We start from the raw sequence: 22,005 nt of genomic DNA on the forward strand, positions 1-22,005 counted from the left end.
AGCGCTGGGGCAGGAGGTGCAGTGATAGGGAGCATTGGGGGGCAGTAGTAGGGCGCTGGGGGCCAGGGGGGCACTACCGGGGGCAGTGCTGGAGGCACTGGAGGGCTCTGAGGGCACCAAGGGCCGGTACCGGGGCCGTGAGGGGCCAGAGAGGCACTGGGGCACTACCGGGGGGAAGGAACTGGAGGCTGGGGGGCACTGGGGCGGGAGATGCAGTGGCGGGGGGGCTCCGTGGGTAGCGGGGGACGGGAGAGCAGTGCTGGGGGGAACCCCAGTGCACCCCCCGTACCCTGGGAGGAAGAGCACAGGGGGTGATGGAGGGGGAAGGCAGCGGCTCGGGGATAGACCTTGCAGAGGGAAGCCGCAGCCCGGGGAGAGGGGTGAGTGCTCCCCGAAACAGGGCACCATAACCCACCCCCTGGGGCAGCTGGGGAGTCTGTGGCACCACAGGGGCAGGACAGGGGGGCTGCAGAGCAGGGAGTGCTGCCGGGAAGCGCCGCTGGAATCGGGGCTCCCTTGTCCGGCAGCCGGAGCACGGGAGGGGAAGAGCGCCCGGGATCCTCGGGCTGCGATGCTGCGTGCCAGTGGCAGCGGAGAGGGATGCAGGAGCCTTTGTAGGGAGAGCGGCACCGAGCGGAGCCGCCGCCGAGGAGCTGAGCAGGCCCCTGGTGCTGATGTTGTTATCTGTGTCTCTGTTGTGTATTATTTCCAGCTGATTGGTAAAGATGGAAAGAGGGAGAGGAGGAGGAGGAGGAGGAAGGAACCTCGGAGGCTCTGGCCTGCACAGAAACATTTATTCCCAGTCCCAGCAGCAGTACCACTACCCTGCCTCCTCCCAGGGGAGCTGCATGGAGATCCAGGAGCTGGCCTCCAAGAGGGTGGACATCCAGAAGAAGCGGTTTTATCTGGATGTGAAACAGAGCTCCCGCGGCCGCTTCCTGAAGATCGCTGAGGTCTGGATAGGAAGGGGCAGGCAGGACAACATCAGGAAGAGCAAGCTGACCCTCTCACTGTCGGTGGCCGCCGAGCTGAAGGACTGCCTTGGGGACTTCATCGAGCACTACGCCCACCTGGGCCTGAAGGGTGCCCATGGGCACCGGCACGAGCACAGCAACGACAAGGAGCAGCATCCCCGGAGGCGGCCGCAGCACCCGCCGCCCTCGCCCCCGGCCTCCGTGGGCTCCGAAGAGCCCCCTCACAGCGTCCTCAAAACGGAGTACATCGAGAGGGACAACAGGAAGTACTACCTGGACCTGAAGGAGAACCAGCGCGGGCGCTTCCTGCGGATTAGGCAGACCATGAGCAGGGGACCTGGCATGATCGGCTACTTCGGCCACGGCTTGGGACAGGAGCAGACGATCGTCCTGCCGGCGCAAGGCATGATCGAGTTCAGGGATGCTTTGGTGCAGCTGATTGAAGAGTACGGCGAGGGGGACATAGAGGATCGCCGGGGGGGAGGTGAGGAGCCCCCGGAGCTGCCCGAGGGCACCTCCTTCCGAGTGGACAACAAACGCTTCTACTTCGACGTGGGATCCAACAGGTACGGCATCTTCCTGAAGGTAAGTGAGGTGAGGCCACCCTACCGTAACACCATCACAGTTCCCTACAAAGCGTGGACACGGTTCGGGGAAAATTTTATCAAGTACGAAGAAGAGATGAGGAGAATTTACAACAGCCATAAAGAGAAAAGAATGGATGCGAGAGGGGACAGTGGTGAAGAGCAAGAGGGTCTGGAATAGAGTGCATTGGACAATTAACCAAACAAAGCAAGCAGAAATTGGTGAGAGGGACTGACCTATAGTAACTCCAAGTTGCCCCAGTTTTTTGTAAAGTCCTTTTCTGGTAGTTCTTGCTAACTCCAGTGCATAATGTTATAGGAGTCTGGTTATCATGTTAAACTATGCCCAAAACATCTCCGTGTGTCTTAGAAAAGGACCAACCTCCCAAGTCCGTATGAGTCAGCTGCTTCGAGTGTTGGAGACTGTGGAAGTACAAGTATCAGCACAAACAAAATCCGGCACCCTGACCTTTAAATAGTCTAGAAAAGGCTTGTGTTGCACTTAAACATGATACAAAAGTACCCCTGCCCTGAACCTTACCATGAAATGTATCAGTTTCTGCTTATCGCCAGTTTTTCAGGACTGGCTTCTGCCCGTGCCCGGTCCAAAGGCCAAGCAGCATTGTCGTAGAGCATTTATGGCAAAAATCAGCTCCATGTGAATCTCTGGTCTGTGTGTGAGGAGGGAGAGAGGTTTAAAAGTTGACATCTCCTGGTTGTTGAGTTGGAAATGATAGTCTGTTTATGGGTAAAGTCCTGATAACCTGTCAGACCTCAGTCATGTGCTGATGAAGGGCGGAAGAGCTGTCGTTCATCCTGTAGTTTTGTGCTGACCAGATCACCTGAGTACCCCAGGACAGCAGAGTGCTCAGCCTCCTGAATTAATGGCAGTGAATGATAACCCACTCCTCATCTCCATGTTCTGCCCCTTAGAGGCTGGTGATTTTTTTTTTTTTTTTTTTTAATGCATTTGTCCAAAATCTCAGAAGGTATTTTTGTATTAGGCATGGAGCGGGTGTTGGGAGGTGGAAGGAATGCCGCGACTGAGGCTCCCGGCTCCTCTCCCAGACTGACGTGGTTCAGGGTGTGAGCTGGGCGAGGAAAGCCTTTGGGTGTTTTCCTCCTCCTGCCATGGGAAGACCTTTGGGGTGTTGGGTGCGCCACTGGATTCATGTAGAAAGACATCTCTGTCACGCTCGCCCATGGCGTGTTTCGGAAGCTATGGTGGATGCCCGGTTGGGTTTTCTGTTGTGCTGGTTGTGGGTGGTGCTGGGGAGACAACATCCGTGCCCTGCCGTTACCACCTTCCCCCCCAGCTCGGAGCTAGAGCTGTCCTTGAGCCGCTCCAGTCCCGATCTCGCCTGCCTGCCCCAAGGTTTTGCTGTCATCCTGGAGTCTTTGTGATGTAATTTTAAATCTCGTGATATTAACTCTCTGCCTGGAGGGAGAATGTGTGCAATTACCTGGTTGGGAGGTTGGTGAAAGGTTCTGTGTTTCTTAAAAAATGAATATTTATAGCATAAGGGGCTTGTCCAGCCTTTGGGCAACCGGCTCCTTCCCCCTGAACCAGCGGGAGTTTGACTGAGATCCAGGTACTTCTAGTAGTGCGTTGCTCACCTTTAAGATTGTTTTAAGCAGGCATTACCATGTCTGATCAGATATTTGTAATCACTCAAATTGTTTCATTACAGAGTGGCCTAGTGTGCATGTGGACCAGCTGTTTTACCATGCAGCCATGACCTGTTTTATTTTTTTAACCTTTTGAGAAACATCTTTAACTCCAACCAGACTGTTCACCACTCTGAGTCTGGAGCCACCTGCACACTGCATGGCCACGCTCAATCGGAATGCTGTTGCCTGTTAATGTCGTAATGAGAAAGGTTGGGGAGACAGGGCTGGGAACCAAGAGGATAATCTGGATTTTAGTTTGGGTACTAAAACTAGTCAATCTGTTTTAACTTTAAAAAAAGAAAAAAAAAAGAAAAAAAATAACAGCTTGCACCAAAGTCACCAAAGAACCTTTAGGAAAATGTTACAGTTGTGACAAGAAGTAAGAAAGTTAATTTCACTGTTTTAGGTGATTCCCCCTTTAAAACCACATATAGCAGTTACAGCAACCAAGCCTTTGGCTTAGTGTCAAAAACTCCCATCCCTTTCTCCATAGGTTGCTCTTTCAGGTCCCTTTTCAAACCTGGAAGAGGTTTCTCGCTCCATCACTCCAACAGCCAGTGGACCGTGATGAATCAGCGGGCGTTGTGCGGGGTCCTGGTTCATCGGCGCTCTCGCGGCTTTCATCCCAATGGTTTTAACAGGTCAATTAAAAAAAAAAACAAAACACCAAACCCCACGTTAAAAGAACTCCACATCCTGTTATGGTGTGAAACCAGAATTTAGTCAATAAGTCGTTGATGCGTACGTTAGCGCATTGCTGACTGCTGCTGCCCGTCACAGTGCCTGAGGTAAAAAAATTCACTTCTAGTCCAACAAACCGGAGCTATGAATGTACAAACTTTTTATGCTCTCCTTCCCGTTTCTGTGTGTGCTCGGCATCTCCCATCCCTGCCCACCTTTGCCTCAAGGGATCGTAAAAGCTCCTGGGTTGGAATTAGCCTGAGTGGCCGTGTGTGTTGTAAGTGCTCATGCCTTCCCTGTGTTCCTGTAGCGTTGGTGAGGAAATTACTCGTGATTGGAAAGGGATGTTTTCTTCACCGTTTTAAAAGATGCAAAAAAGGATGCAAAATTGCTTTCCTTATTGCTGCCCGTTTTATAAAAAAACCCTTTATCTTTTGTTAGTGAATTGGCTTTCCAATGCCGTTAGTTTGTTGTAAATGTCACCCAGGAATCCAGCGATGGCTGGCCTGGGTTCTGGCACACAGGTATCCTGTAGGATCTGCTCATGCATTTACTCCCCTGGCACAGGATGCACCTTAGTATCCAAACCTGGCTCGGGATCTTCACGTTCATTGCCGATCACTCGTGGGTAGAGCAGTGGCTCTGGGTTTCCATCGCCATGGGAAGCACTGGTGTTGGGTTGGGGGAGGACGGCTTTCCAGGCGATGGGAAGCGGATGTTGGGCTGGAGGGTAGTAGGGATGCACTCGGAGTGTAGCAATGCAAGACTTGAACGGTGAGATTCGGAAACGGGTTCCTTTGTATTTTTGGCAGTGCGTCCTCAGCTTCCCAGAGCAGTGACCACGCGGGCTGCTGGTGCCCAGGAGGGCCCAGTGAGAAGCTCTGGAACGCTGAATCCCTGATGTGTTTTAAGTGTTCGTTCCTGACACCCTGAAACTGCCATGTCCCTTAAACTTGAGAAAACACAAGCTTATTTGCACTAGAAAGAACGGCCAAAAACAATCCTTAGGAGGACAGGGTGAAGAGCACCAGTCTGAACCTCTTTTTCTCATGAGAGAATTTCCTATTCAAGCCCTCACCTCTGTTTCGAAATTGTACGGTCCCGGCAGAAAGTCTGTCAGTTGAATTATTAAATCCTAATGCACTTTATATTGTGTAAATAATGCTAGGAGCACATTTCTGCTCCCGCTCCGGTAAGGGGATGCTTTGGTAACGTAGTCTAATGCCGAGAGAAGCCGTCTCCTGCATGCACGCGTGTCTGTTAGAGACCTGTTGATCCTGCTCGGTCCAGCTCCACTCGTATGTTAGAGGAGGACAGGCGCTGTATTGAGGATCCTCTCAAACCACCAAGAGTGGGATGATTATTTGGTTTTTTACATTGCAATGTTGCAGAGCTGCTGAGCGCCCTCAGCTCCGCTGTCGCAGCGGCTCCTCGCCCCTTCTGCAAACTGGGCCCCCGTGTTGCTGTCGAGGCTTAAAGCCGAGCTTTGCTCTTGTAGTCTTGACAAAACCAAGCCCAGCAGCTGCCCTGTACCTGGCTTTCCCTGCTGCTGGCGCCAAGACGGGGTGGTCCCTGCAAAGCTTATCCCAGATGGAAGAGGCTGGGGGGCTTCCCCTGCCTTGCAGCTGGGAGAATGTTGTGTTGGGTCCGGCCCACGGAGCCGGCTTTCCTGATAAAGTACAGAGCTATGGAAGGGTTGGGAAGCATTTTGCACTGGTGTGGAGAGGGCAGAACCCTCCCTCGTGGGCTCCCTACGTACAGCCTGAATGGACGGTGGACTTTATCCAGCGAGAAGCTGCAGTGGTTATTGGTATCTACTCGTCGTCGTGTTTCTTATCTGTATCCGATATATACCGATTCATATCCACGTATAGGCATTACTATATTTATGTGAGTATATTGTAGCCTGTAGTAGCTCGTAGCAAAATAACCTTATTTATCTGAAGTGCAGTCTGAGGAGGGGACGTCTGCTCCCACCACCGGTCTGGATAAACGCGTTATTCCACCCGGGGCTGGGCGCGAGCTCCTGGCTGCAGCCCTCGGAAGAATCCCATAGGTTTTCAGTAGGGCTGCGAGGGATAGCGTAGTTAAAAGAAGGCAAAGCTCTTCCTTGGAGGCGTCGTTGAGGCAAGGTGAGAGCTGTAAAGAGGCAGCTGCCGGCCACGTCATGTCTGTGTGCCATTTTACAACCCCTGGCTCTGCAAATCTGTACTGCCATGTTCGTAAAATCCCAAGTAGAAGAATTATAATCACGTCCTTTGTACAAAAAAGAACCCCCGAGCAATTACCAAAATCAATGTCAGCACTTTTTTTTTCAGCTACAGATGTCCTAGTCTGATAATTGCATCATTTTTTTTCCCCTATGGCCTATTGAAGTGACCTAAACTCCCGGGGAAGTGAGCTGCTGGTGGTTAGGAAGCCTTCTGCTTGCGTGACTTGCAGTCCTGTTTTCCAATTCTAGTAATTTTTATAGTAGAAAGGAGTTTATTATTGTGTATTTTCACTGGGCAGATTTTGCACCAGGTCAGAAATTATCTAATAAGCCTTTTCAGTTTCATGGCATTCCCACTTTTGCTGTACATACACTAGATATATGCGATTTATGAAAGAATTCCTGAAGAAAATTAGACCTTCTGTTTAATTTTCTATGCTGCTTACTCCAAAATTAAGTTGCCCTTTATTTTTAATGACTTAACATGATGTGATGTCTAAATTCACCTTTCCCCTCCTTTGCTTTCAAGTAAAGGTTGTGTTTGAAATTAAGAGTTTATTCAAGAAGGAGTGGAATTAAAGGCTGCACCGTAAGCTACACCCAAGCGAGGCTGTCATGGCCACAGGAAAAGAGTCCCAGCTAGGGGAGAAGGTGCTTCTGGATTTGGGGGATTTGGAAAAAGCTAAAGCCAGATCTTTTGCTGTTCTGTTCCTCCAAAACCTGTGGAAGCCTTCATGGGCTGACATCAATTTTTCTTCCTAATATTTTGTCAGCCTGTGTTCAGTTCCCCACCTGCACCTCAATAAAGGCAACAGTATGTATAAAGCATCGAGGTGAAGTAAAATATCAAGAACTCCTGATAGATGACATGGATTAAAAATTGGTTTTCCAGAAATGTCAGAGTGTAAATTGAGGTTTTATAAGGCGGATGTCGTTTTGGCATTTCTGTGATGGATGTAATTGGATCGCTCCCTCCCCGTGAGGAGGGAGGCATCACGCGGAACCCGGACCCGCAGCCTCGGGGCTCTCTCGTGTGCACCAACTTCTGGAAAGGTGCAAGTGCCTGCTGGCTTTCTCACGTGTGGGGAATGTGGTGGTGTTCCTACCAGCCTGGCCTCCAGGGGCCTGGCTGCCCCCCCCAGTAAAACTGTCATTAATGACTTGCTAATTCATCTTCTTAATTGCTAGGCTGCACAGAAATGCTTGGAGTGGCACACGGAAATCGCTAGCTCTGCACAGAGCTGAAACTTAAAGAGGCATATTCTGTCTTTTTGGGGTTTTTAGAGCCATCCAACACACCAGTATTAGACTGGGAGGGGTAACAGCTCCTGCCCTGGAGGTGTTGGTTGGACACACAGACAATCGGATAGATTTCTTACCACAGTGGGGGAAATCCATCTGGCAGGCGGGAGTTTGCATCTGCTCTTGGTCCTGATTGTTTGCCGTGCAGAGATTAATTGGAGGCAAAGATGGCCCTCGGTGGCGGCTGCTGGCAGCCAGAGAGAGCCGAGGCTTCGTGCCCAGCCCCACTGGCACAACATCTGTGAATTCATGTGTGGGCACAAATGAACGCAGAGACAAGGGAGAGAGGAGTATTAGAGATAGATATGCACGGGCATATTGCAAATACTCATTTCCCCCCTGTTTCCAATAGGTCCTTCCCTTGGAGACATTAAACAGACTATCTGTCTGTTCTGTTTCCTGTATTGGAGATGATCAGCGTGCAATAGGAGCGAGATGGGTTTCACAAGCAATATCAACATACTCTACTACTAACCTTAAATCTTTACACTGCAATAGAATCTGCATTTCAAAACAGCAGAGAGTATGTGGGATAAAAGACACGGGTTAACCCCAGGCTTTTACAAGTATTCCCATCTGGTCCTTGTTGGGAGCACATGTTGTTGGCACAATGCAGAGGGAGAGGGGGAGTAAGAGCAGAGATAAGCGCTTCCCACCGAGGCAGAGGAACGAAAAGGCAGGAGGGGGCGGAGGGAAGCGAGGACAGGATGCGTGCTTCAGGGAATCATAGAGCACGGTGATGGCTGTATCCCTAGTAGGAGGAATAGGCAGCACCTTCAGCGCTGGAGTCCCACAGAGCTGGGGAAGGAGACATAGAGCCTGGATCCTATTGTTGTACTCCCCGGGGACCAGGGTGGTTCTCTTGGGCTGGTTCTCCTTCATCTTTGGGATCAGTAACATACTCTGCAAGGGTCTAACCTTGCCAACAAACTCGCCAGGGCCAAGCGTGTCCGATGGGTGGAGTAACTGCTTTTACAGCTCACTCTTGGAGGCTCACGTGGCTGGGCTCTTGCTGGGCTTGCCCAGGAATACAGGCAGAAGCTCAGAGGAGCACTCAGTTGTTGGTGGCCTGTAAGGTTTGCTGGTGCCATCCCAACTTATGGATGCTTGTGTGTGCTTTTCACCAGAGCCTTGCTCCACATTGGCTGCCTCCCACTCCAGCAATGAGTGATGGAGTGTTGTGTGTATCCATGGGGCAGCTGCTCTTTTCCATTGCCAAGGAAAGGGGTTGGTGAAGGCTGGAGGGGATCAGAGGGGAAAGAAAGTGGCTTTCAGTAAGCAATCTCATGCCTTTGCAAAGGGGTTTGTGTGATTTCTAACAAGACTCTGCGGATGATCACCACTTGTACCGCCTTTGCTTTCCTGGGCCTGCCACTCTGAGGGCTGAGGTGCAGCAGGGGTCGGTGTCAACAGCTGTTGAAAGCTGTGCTTTGAACCAGTGAAGTGCTGGAGTAATTGTCTGGACTCTGGGAAAGCTGTCAGTGTGTGGAGCTGGGCCTCCTGATAATGGAGATGGGATCGCTTTGGCTTTATCCTGCCTGTGTCACTAAAAGGGGGTGGATGACACCTCCCTACCTCAAAGGAGTGTGAGAGTTCTTGTGATAGTCTGATGCTGATCAATACTGATGGTGTCCGAAAGCAAGACAGGGAGAAATTTGGGGTGAAATGTAGTGTTTGGAAGGTTTGGAGCCTACCTGACACTAAACTTGAATTTGCCAAGTGCAAGGGTGCCTCTAATGTGCATTTCAGGGCTGGGTACAGAGCAAGAAGCGTCCATATTTTTCCCAAGTTGAACAACCTGGAAAAAATATGTCCTTTCAAATCTCCCATGCTGGACACTCCCAGGTGGATACTCCCTCCCTAAGCTATTTCACCCTATTTCCTGTCAGATACTTTTCCTGCTGTCCAGTCCATGTGTCCCTTGCTTCCATCTAATTCTATTGCTCTTTGCCTTACAGGCCATGCTCTCCAGAGGAGTTATAAAAACAGTTTGGTTTCTTCCCTGCTGCAGCTCTTACACATAATTAAAGGCAGTTGTCAGCTCTCTTCTGCATCCTTTCTGAAGGAAATACAGAACCATTCACCAGGGGTAATTTTTAGCCCTGGTTGTGTTCTTGTTGCTTTCTGATGAGTCTGTTCAAACATAAATGTAGGGAAAGCACAATAAATGACAATATAAGCTCCCTGTGCCAGCATGTTTGGAAATACAGGTTTTCCCTTATGTTCGTAAATCTCCCAGGATTGTGTGTCAAGAGTCACAGAAATACTGGCATGAACTTTCCCTCAGTAACATTTTTAGTGCGAGGAGATCTGAGAGTTCTGTGTAGGTCCAAGGAGAGAGAAGCTCCTGCTGTCCCACAGTGTCACCACTGCACATGAATGTATGATGTATATTCATCCCAGCAGCTTCCAGAAGGGCACATGTGTCAGGCAGCTATTTCTTCCCTCCTCTTCCTAGGGAAAAGGCTGGGTGTGCCAATGCAGCCCTGGTATTTTGAACATAAATCAATTATCCCTGCTGTTCCATGTCCAAGGGGGATCTGGAGCACGTTGTGTGCTGGCAGCAGTGGCCCCGCCGGCTTTGAGCATGAGAGCAAAGCTCAGGGCTCCCAGGGAGTGAGCCCAGCCTGGCCTTGGCAGTGCTCCCATTGCTTCCCTTGGCAACTGGTGCTGAGCAGGAGCTGCTTTGTCGCTGCACGTTCACCCTGGGCCTGTGGCTGTTTTGCAAATTGTCACTTTTGCTTTGGGCATGGAGGAGGCTGCTGTGCTGCTGCCTTGTTGGGAGGTACCTGATGGAAAAGGAGAGTCTCTCTCTCTCCCCCAGGCAGCTGGCAGGGGGAATCTAAGGCCAGAGACCTTAGGCTCTGAGAGGGAGGTGATGGAGCACTACTCTGGAGTAAATGCAGCTCAGTGTGCAGTCAGCAGGTAGATGGGTTTTCTGTTTGGGTTGTCTTCACCACACTGCTTGTTCTTTGCTCCTAGATCTGGAACACTCCTGAGATCTCTATAGGGCTGCCTAGAACAGGAATCTTTGAGGGAACTGAGCGACCTCCAAGGACAGTCTCTCTCCAAAGCCTCCAATAAACATGGCAAAGTGTTTGAAAAGTGGAGCATTGTGCTGGTGGCACTTTGAAAAGTGTTTTTCCCAGGTAGATGTCCCAGCAGGGGTGAGCAGAGGCTACTGACAGCCAAGAACAGAGGGCAAGGGTTTGATCTAGTTCTTGGCAGTAGCATTTATCCTAGATTCAACAACTCAGTTTATGTGCACATGCCTGTAGTAAGTGATGAAGTTTTTTAATTTAAGCCTTTTTAATAATCTCCCCCATCCTGGTAAAATTAGGGAGAGAGTTTTTTGGCTGAAATGTTTACCAGTAAGCTGAGAATGGGCACTGTTTCACAAGGTGAACCAAACTTCTGTGCCTCTTACATCAGAGCATATCCTTTAAGCTGACATTATATTTCTTGCTCCATCTGGTTGCAAAACATCAAGGTCACAGGCAGAAACCCCTGTAGGTGTTTATATGGCTTAGTGCATAGGGACATTCTCCTCTCACTTTGCTGGCAGTGCCTGATCCTCCTAGTGTTGTCCCTTTTTCCTGCTTGATCACCAAGTTCGTGTCTTGTGCATGACCTGGCTTGAGGGCCCTAAACCTCTTTTTTTTTCTTACAAGTTCAGCATCTTTTCCTTAAGCTTTCATTATGAATCCCTCTGGAAATGTTGTGCAGAGCCCAAATGTGCCTTGGTTCCCTCCCTCACCGTGCATTTGCTGGTTGCTGCAGCCAATGTAGGACAAAAAGATGTGGAGCTGGCTATATTTTTCCCAGACAGTCGTTTTGCTCCCTGTCTGTTTTGGTGTGTTTTGGCCTCAGCCATTCCAGGGATCCTGTTCCACAGCTCTCACGTGCTTCTGCAGCTGTTGCATGGCTGGTGGGGCTCTGGCAGATGTTACCTCTGGGCTGGGGCAGATTCCTGGGGTGAAGCTGCAGCAAAGCAGGAGTTATTTAACCCTGCAGCCAGCCATTCCCTCGGGGATGGCTCCCATGTGGAGGGGGCTCCATGGAGCAGTTCCCTGGGGCAGATCTGGAGCTGTGCTGGTGGCAGACTCCGAGCAGCCGGCACGCACCATCTCACTTGTAGGCAATGTCTGACAGCTTCCCCAGGGATGAGCTTTGCTGCATCTGCTGCAAGTGCTGCTCTGAGCTCAGGCTCTTCCTTCCCACCACGGCTCAGTGGCATGCCTGGATCCTTTGTTATGTGTAACCTCAATTTGGTTTCTTTGAGCAGTGCCAGGATTTCATTCTCCCCGGGACATTTAAATGGGGTGCAGAGTAATTAGAGTCGCTTTTCTCTGCATGTGTAATAGCAAATGCTTCCAAATCAGTTTGGGAATCAACCCAGGGGTTTGATGTGGGTTTGTAAATTCAGGCACGTGGGAGGAGCGTGCCCACAGCAAAGCATGAAGATGTGGAGATAAGAGCTGTGCCTCTGCCAAGCTCCTGTCTACTCTCTTACAGTCCTGCGCTGACTCTGGTTGCTGCAGCGGGAGCCACCAGGACCAGGGACCACCAGAGCCTGCCCATGGCACCTGGGTCAAAGTGGCAGCAGACACCTGAGCTAGGCAAGGGACCACCACCCACAGGTACTGTGTGTCCCATTACAGCTCAGAGGGAAGGTGCCAACAGCTTTATCCTGGATACCACAGGAGCCCAGCTCTTTCATCCTTCTTCTTCTGCCTCTGGTGCATTCTCTCTGGAGAGCCCAGAGGCATGTCTGTCCTGGGATCAGCGTGTGCCAGCATGCAGTGTGCACGTAATCCTGCTGCATCCCGGCCCCTCTCCAGAGCAGCATTTACTGCTGATGTCAGCACAGTCATCCCTCAGCGCTGCCAGGGGTAACCCTTTGAGCTAACCACTGATAAGTTCCTTCTAGCTGTCTTGTTTTAAAAAAAGAAATAAAAAAAGAGGAGGAAGGTGCTGCAGTCGCCTGATGAACATTTCCATGGATGCTGCCAGCTTTTTTACTGTGGGTTACCTTGGTGAAGGCATATTACAGAGACTTTTCTTTTAAAGAGAGCTTAAAACCGTCTGCTTGGCACTGTGTGTTTTATGCTGATAGGTGTGAAACCCCGAGAAAACCCCCAATCCAGAGCAGGAAGGAGAGGTGGTGCCCACTTAACTCCTGCCTGCAGCTTTTAACCTGTTGCTTTTCACACCTCTTTCCTGCTCTTAGGAGGCACCTTCTAAAGCTGGGATAACCTCCCTAAACCTCGCTCCTCAGGCTCTTCACAGAGGGAAGTTCACCCTCCTGCTCCCCTCTGCAGCCCTCGAGCTGTTGCAATAGCCCTTGAGGTGCTCTCTCCCCTTGTTCAAAACCCACGCCGGCCTCTTCCTCTCAGCGAGGCTGAAGATGCTGTGCAAAACAAGCAAGAGGGCACAATATGGGGATTTTTCACTTGCCTCAGCCTAAAAACCAGCCTCCTCCAGGCTCTCAGTCTTCCAAGAGCTTCCCACCTTTCTGGCCAAGTGGTTTGTTTGCTAGAAGAAAAATTGGTAGCTCTGTGCTAGCAATAACCGGAGTCCTCTTTCACTAGCGCAGGCATTTTCTCCTTTGAATTCTGTCTGAATGCAGAAACTATTGTGAAATGAGAGCGGTAATATCGGGAAAGGGGAAAGCAGAGTGCTCCTCTGGATAGGGTTTGATACAATTTGAAGCTGCTTGTGGAAGATGGGCTGGAAGGTAAACTGATTTGGGCTTAAAAAAGATGGTGCTGGTAAAGTGTGTTAGTGACTCTTCAGCAGATGGTCCAAAATAGCTTTTTTATGGTCTCTGACCTCTAGGAAAGATAACTGGATTTTTGATCTTAGATTGAAGGGGCAATTTCTGCTGGAAGAAACTTGTGTTCTTTAGAAACCATCCCAGGCTGGCATTTACTGTCAAAAATGTTTCATGGGAGTGGACAGAAAACAAGTGAAAAATCACACATCTGAGTCAACCCCAGGAGAGCCTTGCAGGGCGCTGTGGCTGAGCTAGATGAGAATCAGATCAACCATCCAGAATTCAGGATAGGTCCTGTTGTCATCCATCCTCCTGGTGGTCCATGGCCACCAGAATTTCCTGTGAGGGTGTGATTAGTCAGGAGCTCCTGCTTTTGCAGCATCCTGGACTGCAGGGGTGTTGTGGCCCCAAGGAGAAGCGTTCCACTCTGACATTCCAGTGTTGTGTGGGAGCTGCAGTGGCCATACCAGGTGCTGCTTGCTGAGGTGGGTGTTGAGTTACAGGGGTGCCTTTCCAGAGCAGTACTTGGTCACCAGCTGTTGTCCAGGATGCTGTGCCTTTTGGTACAGCAGTAAAAAAATACACCTTTCTCTTTGAATTTCAAGTCAGGGGCCTGTTTTCTGCCAAGCTACCCCCCACCGTTTCAAATGTATTTTATTCTCCTTTTCTTTGCACTGGTCCCGTTCCGCTCCGCTCAACAGCTGCTGCATTTAATCCCAGAAGCTGCAGTTGGTAAGGAGCAAAGTGATCTCCATATAACCTCTCTGTTACTCATAAGCGTGCATTATGAAGCTTAACCGATGGTAATAAAATGTTTTGCTTTCAACATGCTGTCCCTGTGGTCCAATGTTCCCGTCTTCAGGCTCCATCATTGCGGCAGGGCGACGTACCGGAGCTGTTCTGCTGCTCCCTGGGAACGTGCCTGGGAATACTGGATGTAGGTCTCATGGATACCCAGCTAGGAGTGATGGAGAGGGTGGAGCAGAGCCCTTTCCATGGGTGGTGGCACCAAGCAGCTTTTGGAGGAAGATTGTGTTTTGGCTGGGACCCAAGTGCAGGTTCCCATCTCCCTAAGATTGTCTGGCACTGCAATCTGCTGTGAGAGCCTCTTTAGGGAGCATGGGAACAGATTGCAGTCCTGCTGCTTGGTTGGGTTTTCTTCATCCCTTTCACAACCACTCTGCAGGTTCATGGCTTTATTTGACTTCTTGTGTTTCCTGCATACTAAAAAACGGCATTTTCATGCCATCCTGCACGATGGATGTTTTTGTCCAGGGGGGAAAAAGGATGTTTCTCATCCACATTTAAGTAACCATACAAAATGTGGAAAGTCTGCTTTAGGAATTTGGGTTTTATTTACACACCATTGATGCTTTTATTAAAAGCATCTTTTCACATATAAATAATTTAGAGGTCATTTGATTTTCCTGCTCTAAACCGAAAGCAGGGATTTCAAAGCAGGGATCTCCAAGCATCATTTCTGTGTCACGGTGGGTTGCATTAGCCCTACAGCTGCCTTTTGTTGAACAGGATGGGGTTTTTCCATATTTGAGGTTTATGGCATTGGGTTTCAAAGAGGAATTTTCCAGACAGAGCCCCCCAGAAGGTATCAGAATATATGGCTTTGTCAGGCAACGATAACATCTTTTTTCCTGGAGATTGCCATTTTGTAAATAAGCTTCTTCTCCAGCAGCACGGCTACAGCTAGGAAAGATGGATGATTATTTCTTCCCAGAATGGGTCTTCCGCTGCAGGATCTGGTTTTTATTGTGATAATTAGCATAGACTTAAAAATGGCCCCACATCTTCAGTCTGCACTGTAGTGTCTCTGGTACCCAGCAACCGGGGCTGGTGTTTTCCTTGGAAATAGGCTGTGTCTGGGAATCACTCAATTCACCACTGAAAACCAGTGCACGGATATCTGCAACCTTCAATGCAGCAAAAGCCTCCGCCTCCAAAAAGAAATTATTGCTCCTAATAAAATTTCAAATCAGTTGTTTTTTGGAGACTGGGAAAGTTGCTGAGGATGTTTAGGTGAAAATCTAGAGCAGCGGCCAGAGCAGTTTTGTAAATGCCTTTAAAATCTGGAGCTTGGGTTAAAGGGGAGGTCACGGGCAAGCAGACAGCTTTTTCTCCTAAAAAACCTGTAATAGCTTTTCTTTTTAAAAATTTAACAGGGTTGCCACTCCAGGTGGAGGCAGAATTATAAGGAGTGTCACACACAATGACAATGTATCCTTAGGAGAAAGTAAAGCGGCAGAAATGCAGCACCTCGCATAAACTTCCTGGTGAGAGCCATGCAGGAAATTACTGAGCAATTGGACACGGTGTCCTAGCATTAGATTTATTATCCACTTCCAAATCATCTGCCAAAAATCCTTTCCATCGGAAGACAGGAAAGAACATGTTATAAAAAGACCTGGAAAAGGAGTCCTTTTGGCACGGGAGTTTTCAGGCTGGTAATTGTCCATGCCTCCAGTGTTTAGGTTTGGTCTCAACATTGAGGTCAACGCTACTTAAACCAAATGTGATCCCAGTGCCTACATATGGCACATGCTGAGATGTGCCAGTCTTGCAGGATCAGTCCTGGAAGATGATTCTTTGCCCAGTCTATTGCTCAATGATGGCTTTTAATCCCATAAGGCTCCAGCATCACTTAGGGAAGGCTGGCATGCTTTTCCCTTTTCCCCCATGATGGACTTGTTCCTTGCTGGGTGTCAGGGTCATGGCCACATCCACGTGCTTGTGTACATTCCCCTGGATATATCATTCCAGAAGTTTCTTGTCTGGATGGTGGACTGAGATGGTGGTGTTTCCCCACCGTGCACCTTGTTGCCCTCCTCACTGCAGGGCACTGCCCATATCACACTGCACTTCTCCAGCTCCCACATCTTTTCCTTTCTTTCCAGTTGTGTACATCCATATCCCCTGTATGCACAACCTTGCTCTTTGTGTGTTAAATCCAGCTCTTTCTGGCAGTAATGGAAATAAGTGACATGAGTTGGTAGCTCTGTTTTCACTCCTGTGATATTAGTGTTCCCTGCTGCTGGAAAACCATCTCCCTAGTGCTAGATCTCTGAGGAGAAACATGTCTGCAGCTGTACCTGCAGCATCCCCAACAGATCCTGCCAGCTCCAGCAACTCAGTACTTTTGACTTAAAAAGAGCTTTCTCCATAAAAAAGATCCACATCCACCTTGGACGCACCAGATGTTGCACAGCCAGATGTTGCCTTGTAAAACTCTTGGGAGAGTTGGTGGCAATGCATGTGGGGCCTGGGGAGCCACTTTGCTGCCCTGTGGTGATTTTTTTGGGGTGCTTGCTGAAACACAGTGAGAACTAAAGGTTCTGCTTTGTGTGAAGAGGGATCAGGCTGGGTGATGGGGCAGTTGGTGGGAAGTGTGTGTTTACCGAGAGAAAAAGGAATGCCTGTCATCTGTTGGGATGAATCCTCCATTCCCAGCCTCTCCCCAGGAGCGTGCTGATTCGAAGTCCTTCTCTGGAGCTTTGTTCCTCATGAAAACCAGTGTTTACCAGACCGCCTTCGTCGTCTCGTCCTTGCGTTCATTGTCCTTTGGCAGGTCGGGTGGTTAAGAGAAACAAGCCAGCTTAATGCATGGTCAGGAAGCTGCAATTAACGAAGCAGACCACAAGTAAATAGGTAAATAGGCTAAGCTGTAAGATAGCGTGTAAGAGGAGGCAGTCTGCCTCTGCAAAGTGCATGATAAGCATCGGCCAGCCTTGTTGCAGACACTGGGCAAGGCTGCTTTCGCTAGACTTTGAGTATCCTAGTTGCAAAGGCTCGTCAGTGTTCCTAAAGGCTCTTGGTTTTGGAGTGGGCTCGTCCTTTGTTTTCTGTGCGCCATGACCGCTTGCTTCCCAAGCGGGTTTGTAGTGATGGAGTTCATGGAGCTGTTCTTTATAGTAGCCTAAAAGGTGTCAGTTGTTCGCTCGTGTGTGTTCACAAGCTGAGCCGTGGCGTGATTTGAAGCACTTTTGGTGTGGCATGTGCATTTGCAGTGCTGTCTGTTTTTAATTTCTCCCCGGGGTAGCATCCCCGCCTTCCCCCGTGTTTCGGACACTGAACCAAACCGACGCTGGGACTAGCACTTTAAGTACTAGCAGTCACTTTGCTTCGGACTAAACTGAGCACTGCACTTTTGTACCTACTGTTAGCACTGAGTTTTCAACTCTCTTCTTTTCCCCAGATATTTCCCCTCCTAGGCGCAGTCTTAATTACGTAGGGGCCATCAGAAGAAAATTTTGAGGTGTGTTGGACCACTGTCCAGTGCCTGATTTTCATTACATATCCATTAGCCACCTGAGAGTAGGGAATTTACCCATCCAAGCTTGTTTTACATGACAGAACCAACACCTACAGGCAGACGTGGTGGTTGTTGTAAACTTCGAGGTCACACGCAGGCCCAAGGGCACGGCTTTTAAAAACACCAAAGATGCAGGAGAAGTCTCAAAAGGGATTGGGATGGTGCAAGATCATCTCCTTGGCACCTGGAACTAAGCAGAGCAGGAGCTCTTGTGTCTGGTATGGGACCCCGGTGAGTCCATGGGACTGCCCAGCCCAAACCAGTCTGAGAGCCCGGTGCCAATAAAGGCTGTGCTCAAGCCACTGCAATAAAAGCCATCATTGTGCCTGCACTGGAAGTGCTGTTGGGATTGGTCATGGGCTTCAACTGCAAAAGGCATTTTGAAGTAAAAAAGATTTACAGACCATTTGGAAGATGGAGCACAATAACCCTGGGGTTTGCTGTTGGATTTGGAAAGCATTGTTAGGAGTTGATCAGCTCTCATGTTCAGAGGCAGTTCAGATGTGCTATTCCTGTTAAATTCCTGTGGTATTTCCGTATGGAAGGCCAGGGATCAGAGCTCCCTTGCCAGCAAGAAATCAGCAGGACAGAGTTAGTAGGAAACATAGTCAGAAATCTCTAGGATTTGGAATGGTGATCCCTGGGATGCTGAATAATCTGGGTTTTACTGCCCCAAACCACCCACTCCCAACCACCTGGTGGGGTTTTGCTCCTTTAAAAGCCCCTGTGGGTTTTCCACAGCAGCAGATGAATCATGGTGGGTATGAGAGCCCCATGTTCCCTTCATGCCAGGGTACCCACACCTGGGACTGCTGCTCATCATCCTTGATGAGCCCACAGTCAATCCAAACCCTTCTCTGGCAATCCTCCGTGATGGGAGTTTCTCCCTGGTGACGCTTGATGGATAAACCCTGCCAGTACAGCGTGATCAGTGGGAATGCAGAGAAGGGAATTAGGGCTTCTCCTTCACTGCTGCTAGCAAGGGGCCAGCATGGAAATAACCTTCAGCAGCAAAAAGAAATGGGTGTGTTGGGTTTCCCTGTTGCAGCAGAGGGAGGAGTTTTCCTAAACAGCTCCAGTTGTAGTAGCTGGTTTTGTTGGCTTCCTTCTTCAGGAGCTTGGATATTCATTGGGAACCCAAGGTGGTTAAAAACCCCAAATCTTGAGCAACCCCAAGTATTATGCTCTTACATCCTCTGTCACGGATGTAAAAACAGAAATAAAATTAGCATTTTGGGTTGGATTGGTTCTTTTTCTTCTTCAATCCCCCATCCCCAGCCAAATTATCCCTGCAAATTTAGCTTTAAAGAAATAGCACCAGGCGATGCTGCTGCTCTGTCTGAGCCCCCAGAATTATAGTGGCTGAGGGAACAGCCCTTTCAGAAAGTACCTTGGTGACTCAGAGCCCACATCCTGCTCACTGTCACCAGGATAAAGGCAAACCATTCGGAAAATCCACCCCCCCCAGCAAGCCCACCAGTCTCATTGAGTCCTTGGAAATAAGCCTGGGAGAAAGGGGGATGTGGAACAGGTATTTTTGTCTTTTTTTCCCCCTCAGGTGTAGTTTTTTGTCCCTTGGAGATGGCATCTCATCCTTTGGGAAGGTAGAATTAAGTGTTTTGTCCTGCCTGTCACACTTGAGGCCTGAATGCAAATCCTAGCACAGCACCCTTAGCTCTAGAAGGGCCTTTTAGGTGGAAAAAAAGGATTTTTAGTTATCTGGGTTTTCAGATAGCTCGTGGGAAGCGCATTGTAACAGCACACAGGTGATGCTTTACCAACCTTTTCTGTTCCTCCAAGAGAGACTTTTTAATTTGCTTCAGTAGTTTAGAGTTTGTTTCCTTGAAAGTCTTTTTGGACCCATGAAAATGCCCTTGAAATGAGTCAAGTTTATCAAAACAAAATTGTGCACACACCCATGCACCGGCCCGCGTGTTCGTGCTTGTCTCCCTGGGTGTGTATACACACAGAGAAATAGATTACTTCCCAAAACATTCCTTTTCTTAATCTTTTTTTTTTTTTGTGGTGGGGGTTGGTTTTGGTTTTTTTGGGTTTGTTTTTTCCCACCCCCAGGATATTAACCAAAAGGTGTTTTAAAGTCATGGCATGAAAACTCCTAAATGTAAATCTGAGTACCTTGTGATGCTAATTAACAGGTTTTCTCCTGAAACTTTATGTGATGCTTAATATTTTCCTTAGGAGGTTTTGTTTAATGTTAGATCATTGTTCTGGAGGATGTTGGTCCTACTGGCATTAAACTAATGGAAATAAAATGCATGTGTTACAAGTGTAGAAACGGTGAAGAATTAAGTGTGAACTTACTGTACGATACTGATTCTGTTTTCAAACAATCTGTTTTGCTGTTCAATAGTTGACATACGGAAATGCCAATGTACTGTAATTTAGCACTTTTCCAATGGACCCTGTTCTCACTATGCCTGAGGGAAGAAGCCGCTTTGGCTTGAGGCCGATTGAAGGCAGCCCCTGAACCCTTTTCTGCATGTTTTGGCACCAGAAGTGGCCAGGCGGAGTGTGAATTTGAGGTTTTCTCATCACTTTGGTGGCTGGCACAGGGCAGAGTGGGGTGGCTCTTCCATCCCCGTGGCCAAACCAGGACCACTGTGCAGCTTGGTCTGGTGAAAAGGAGGGTGGAGTTAGATGATTTTTAAGGTCCCCTCCATTGTGGGATTCTGGGATTCCCTGATTTGGGAGGATGGGCTGGTGGCACTGTGCTCTACCAGCGCATCCCCCCGGGAGCCGGGCTGGGCTCGGGCTGTCCAAGCTGGGGTGGGAAAGTGGCCGAAGCAATCCACAGTCCCTGAAATCCAAGGGCAGAAGGGCCAGCTCAGCAGCCACCCCTCTGCAGCCCAAACCCTCCTTTCCTAGTGCTAACAGGGTGCAAAGTGTTACTTGTCATGTACTGTACTGAAAGGGTTAATTGATCAGTGACTGTATTGTACTGTATGAAAACTCATTAATTGCCTTGTATTGTTTCTAATAGACTGTTCCATGTGTTCCCACTGCCCCATTGTTCCCAAAGGACTTTGCATGTGCTCAGTTGGCTCCTCCAAACTCTCTGGTGCTAACTCCTCACTATCCGATGGTGCTCCTGTGGACACCAACTGACCACATGCGCGTCCCCAGCTTGAAGTCCACCACGTCTTTCTCGTCTGTTTGTATCACACACACACACACATACACACACACATATATGAAAAATTAAGGATAAACTTGAATTTGTTTCAAAGCCTCATTGACAATCTAATGTTTTCTATGTCTGCTTTTATTTTGGGATGGTTTTTCTAGAAAGCAGCTCGCCAGCACCTTCACCCTAGGAGGGGATTTTGCCCTGTTCACTCCTCTGGCATCCGAAGTGAGCTGCTCCCTCGCTGGCTTTTCAGGCTCAGCCACTGGAGCCAGTGAGGAAGAGGAGGTGCAGGTGCCTTCAAAGATGCCGACCCTAAAAAGCAGCTGGGATTCTCATGACTGCTCGGTCCAAACATAGGTGGGTGGGCACTGAGGGTCTTGGAGGGGATGAGCCTGCCCCTTGCTTTGTGGCAAAAATTGGCTTTTAAGGAGAATGGAGGTAGAAATTTAGAGTCCCAAAGGTGCCTCCGTCTCCTCCCAGCATCACTCCCGAGCCTGAGGTTTTCCTGGTGACACCCACCTCGGATGGCGTGAACAGGGCCACCCCCTCCAGCCCCCCACCCTCATGCGAGCTGCTTTTTGGACAAAATGAAATCTGACTATATTTTATATCGATTTGAAAACAAAGTCTGATATTTACCCCTGTTCTCAACTGAATTTGCATATTGTTGTTTGCCACGATATTTGTTCTGTCTTCAAATAAATTTGCTTACTTGTGTAGTCTTAACTGTCTGCTCGGATTCTTACCATCAGATTTACCCCTGCTCCAAGGAGCCTGCACCACAGCTCTCCTTTGAGCGCTTCCCAGGGAGATGAGAAGGAAATTTTTCCGGGAGGGGGAATGATTTCAGGCTGTAAATGTTTTTCTCTCCCTTATCTCCCATTCATCTCCCCGGGGCTTTTCAATTTGATGCCCTTTCCCCCCGCAGTCTTCCATCATCGGCTCCTTCTATCCGGGTAAGTGCGTGGCAGAGGAGCGGCTGTGCCTCAGCCCGCTTCATGTGAGCGATAGAATTGTTGCTAACACATTTTTTCAGGGTGAGGCATTTCCGACGGCAGTGTTTTGCATTTGGGAACGGAGGGATTTACGGCCGCGAGCTGCGGGCACCGCCGGCTCTTCCTGCACATCGCATTAGCGAGACGCTGGCATCAGTCACCGGAGCCGGCGCGGCGGAAGGCAGTGCCCTCCGAAGGCTGCAAACCCGATTTGCACATGCGTTTCCAGGGAAGTAATCAAATCAGCCGGCAGGTTCGATACAGGGAATAGGCAAATGCTCCAGATTCGCCTGCGTTTGCAAACAGAACCTGTTGCAAGGCTTGCAGGTTTTGAGGTT

At 49.3% G+C, this 22,005-nt stretch overlaps 1 protein-coding gene across 3 annotated transcripts; it reads left to right on the plus strand.

The window, feature by feature from the left end:
- Positions 1 to 718: 718 nt before the first annotated feature.
- On the plus strand, positions 719 to 21,344 carry PURG (purine rich element binding protein G). Of its 3 annotated transcripts, none has more exons than XM_030946958.1 (2): positions 719 to 1,559; positions 3,723 to 21,344. In XM_030946958.1, exons 1-2 carry the CDS (start codon positions 726 to 728, stop codon positions 3,795 to 3,797), a joined length of 909 nt encoding a protein of 302 aa, XP_030802818.1. In that variant the 5' UTR covers positions 719 to 725; the 3' UTR covers positions 3,798 to 21,344. The 3 variants fall into 3 exon arrangements, with proteins under 3 accessions (XP_030802818.1, XP_030802817.1, XP_030802816.1); XM_030946957.1 differs by having other exon boundaries at positions 11,940 to 21,344; XM_030946956.1 differs by having other exon boundaries at positions 719 to 21,344.
- Positions 21,345 to 22,005: the final 661 nt, after the last annotated feature.

Source organism: Camarhynchus parvulus, chromosome 4, assembly GCF_901933205.1.
Source record: "Camarhynchus parvulus chromosome 4, STF_HiC, whole genome shotgun sequence".
Classification (NCBI taxonomy): domain Eukaryota; kingdom Metazoa; phylum Chordata; class Aves; order Passeriformes; family Thraupidae; genus Camarhynchus; species Camarhynchus parvulus.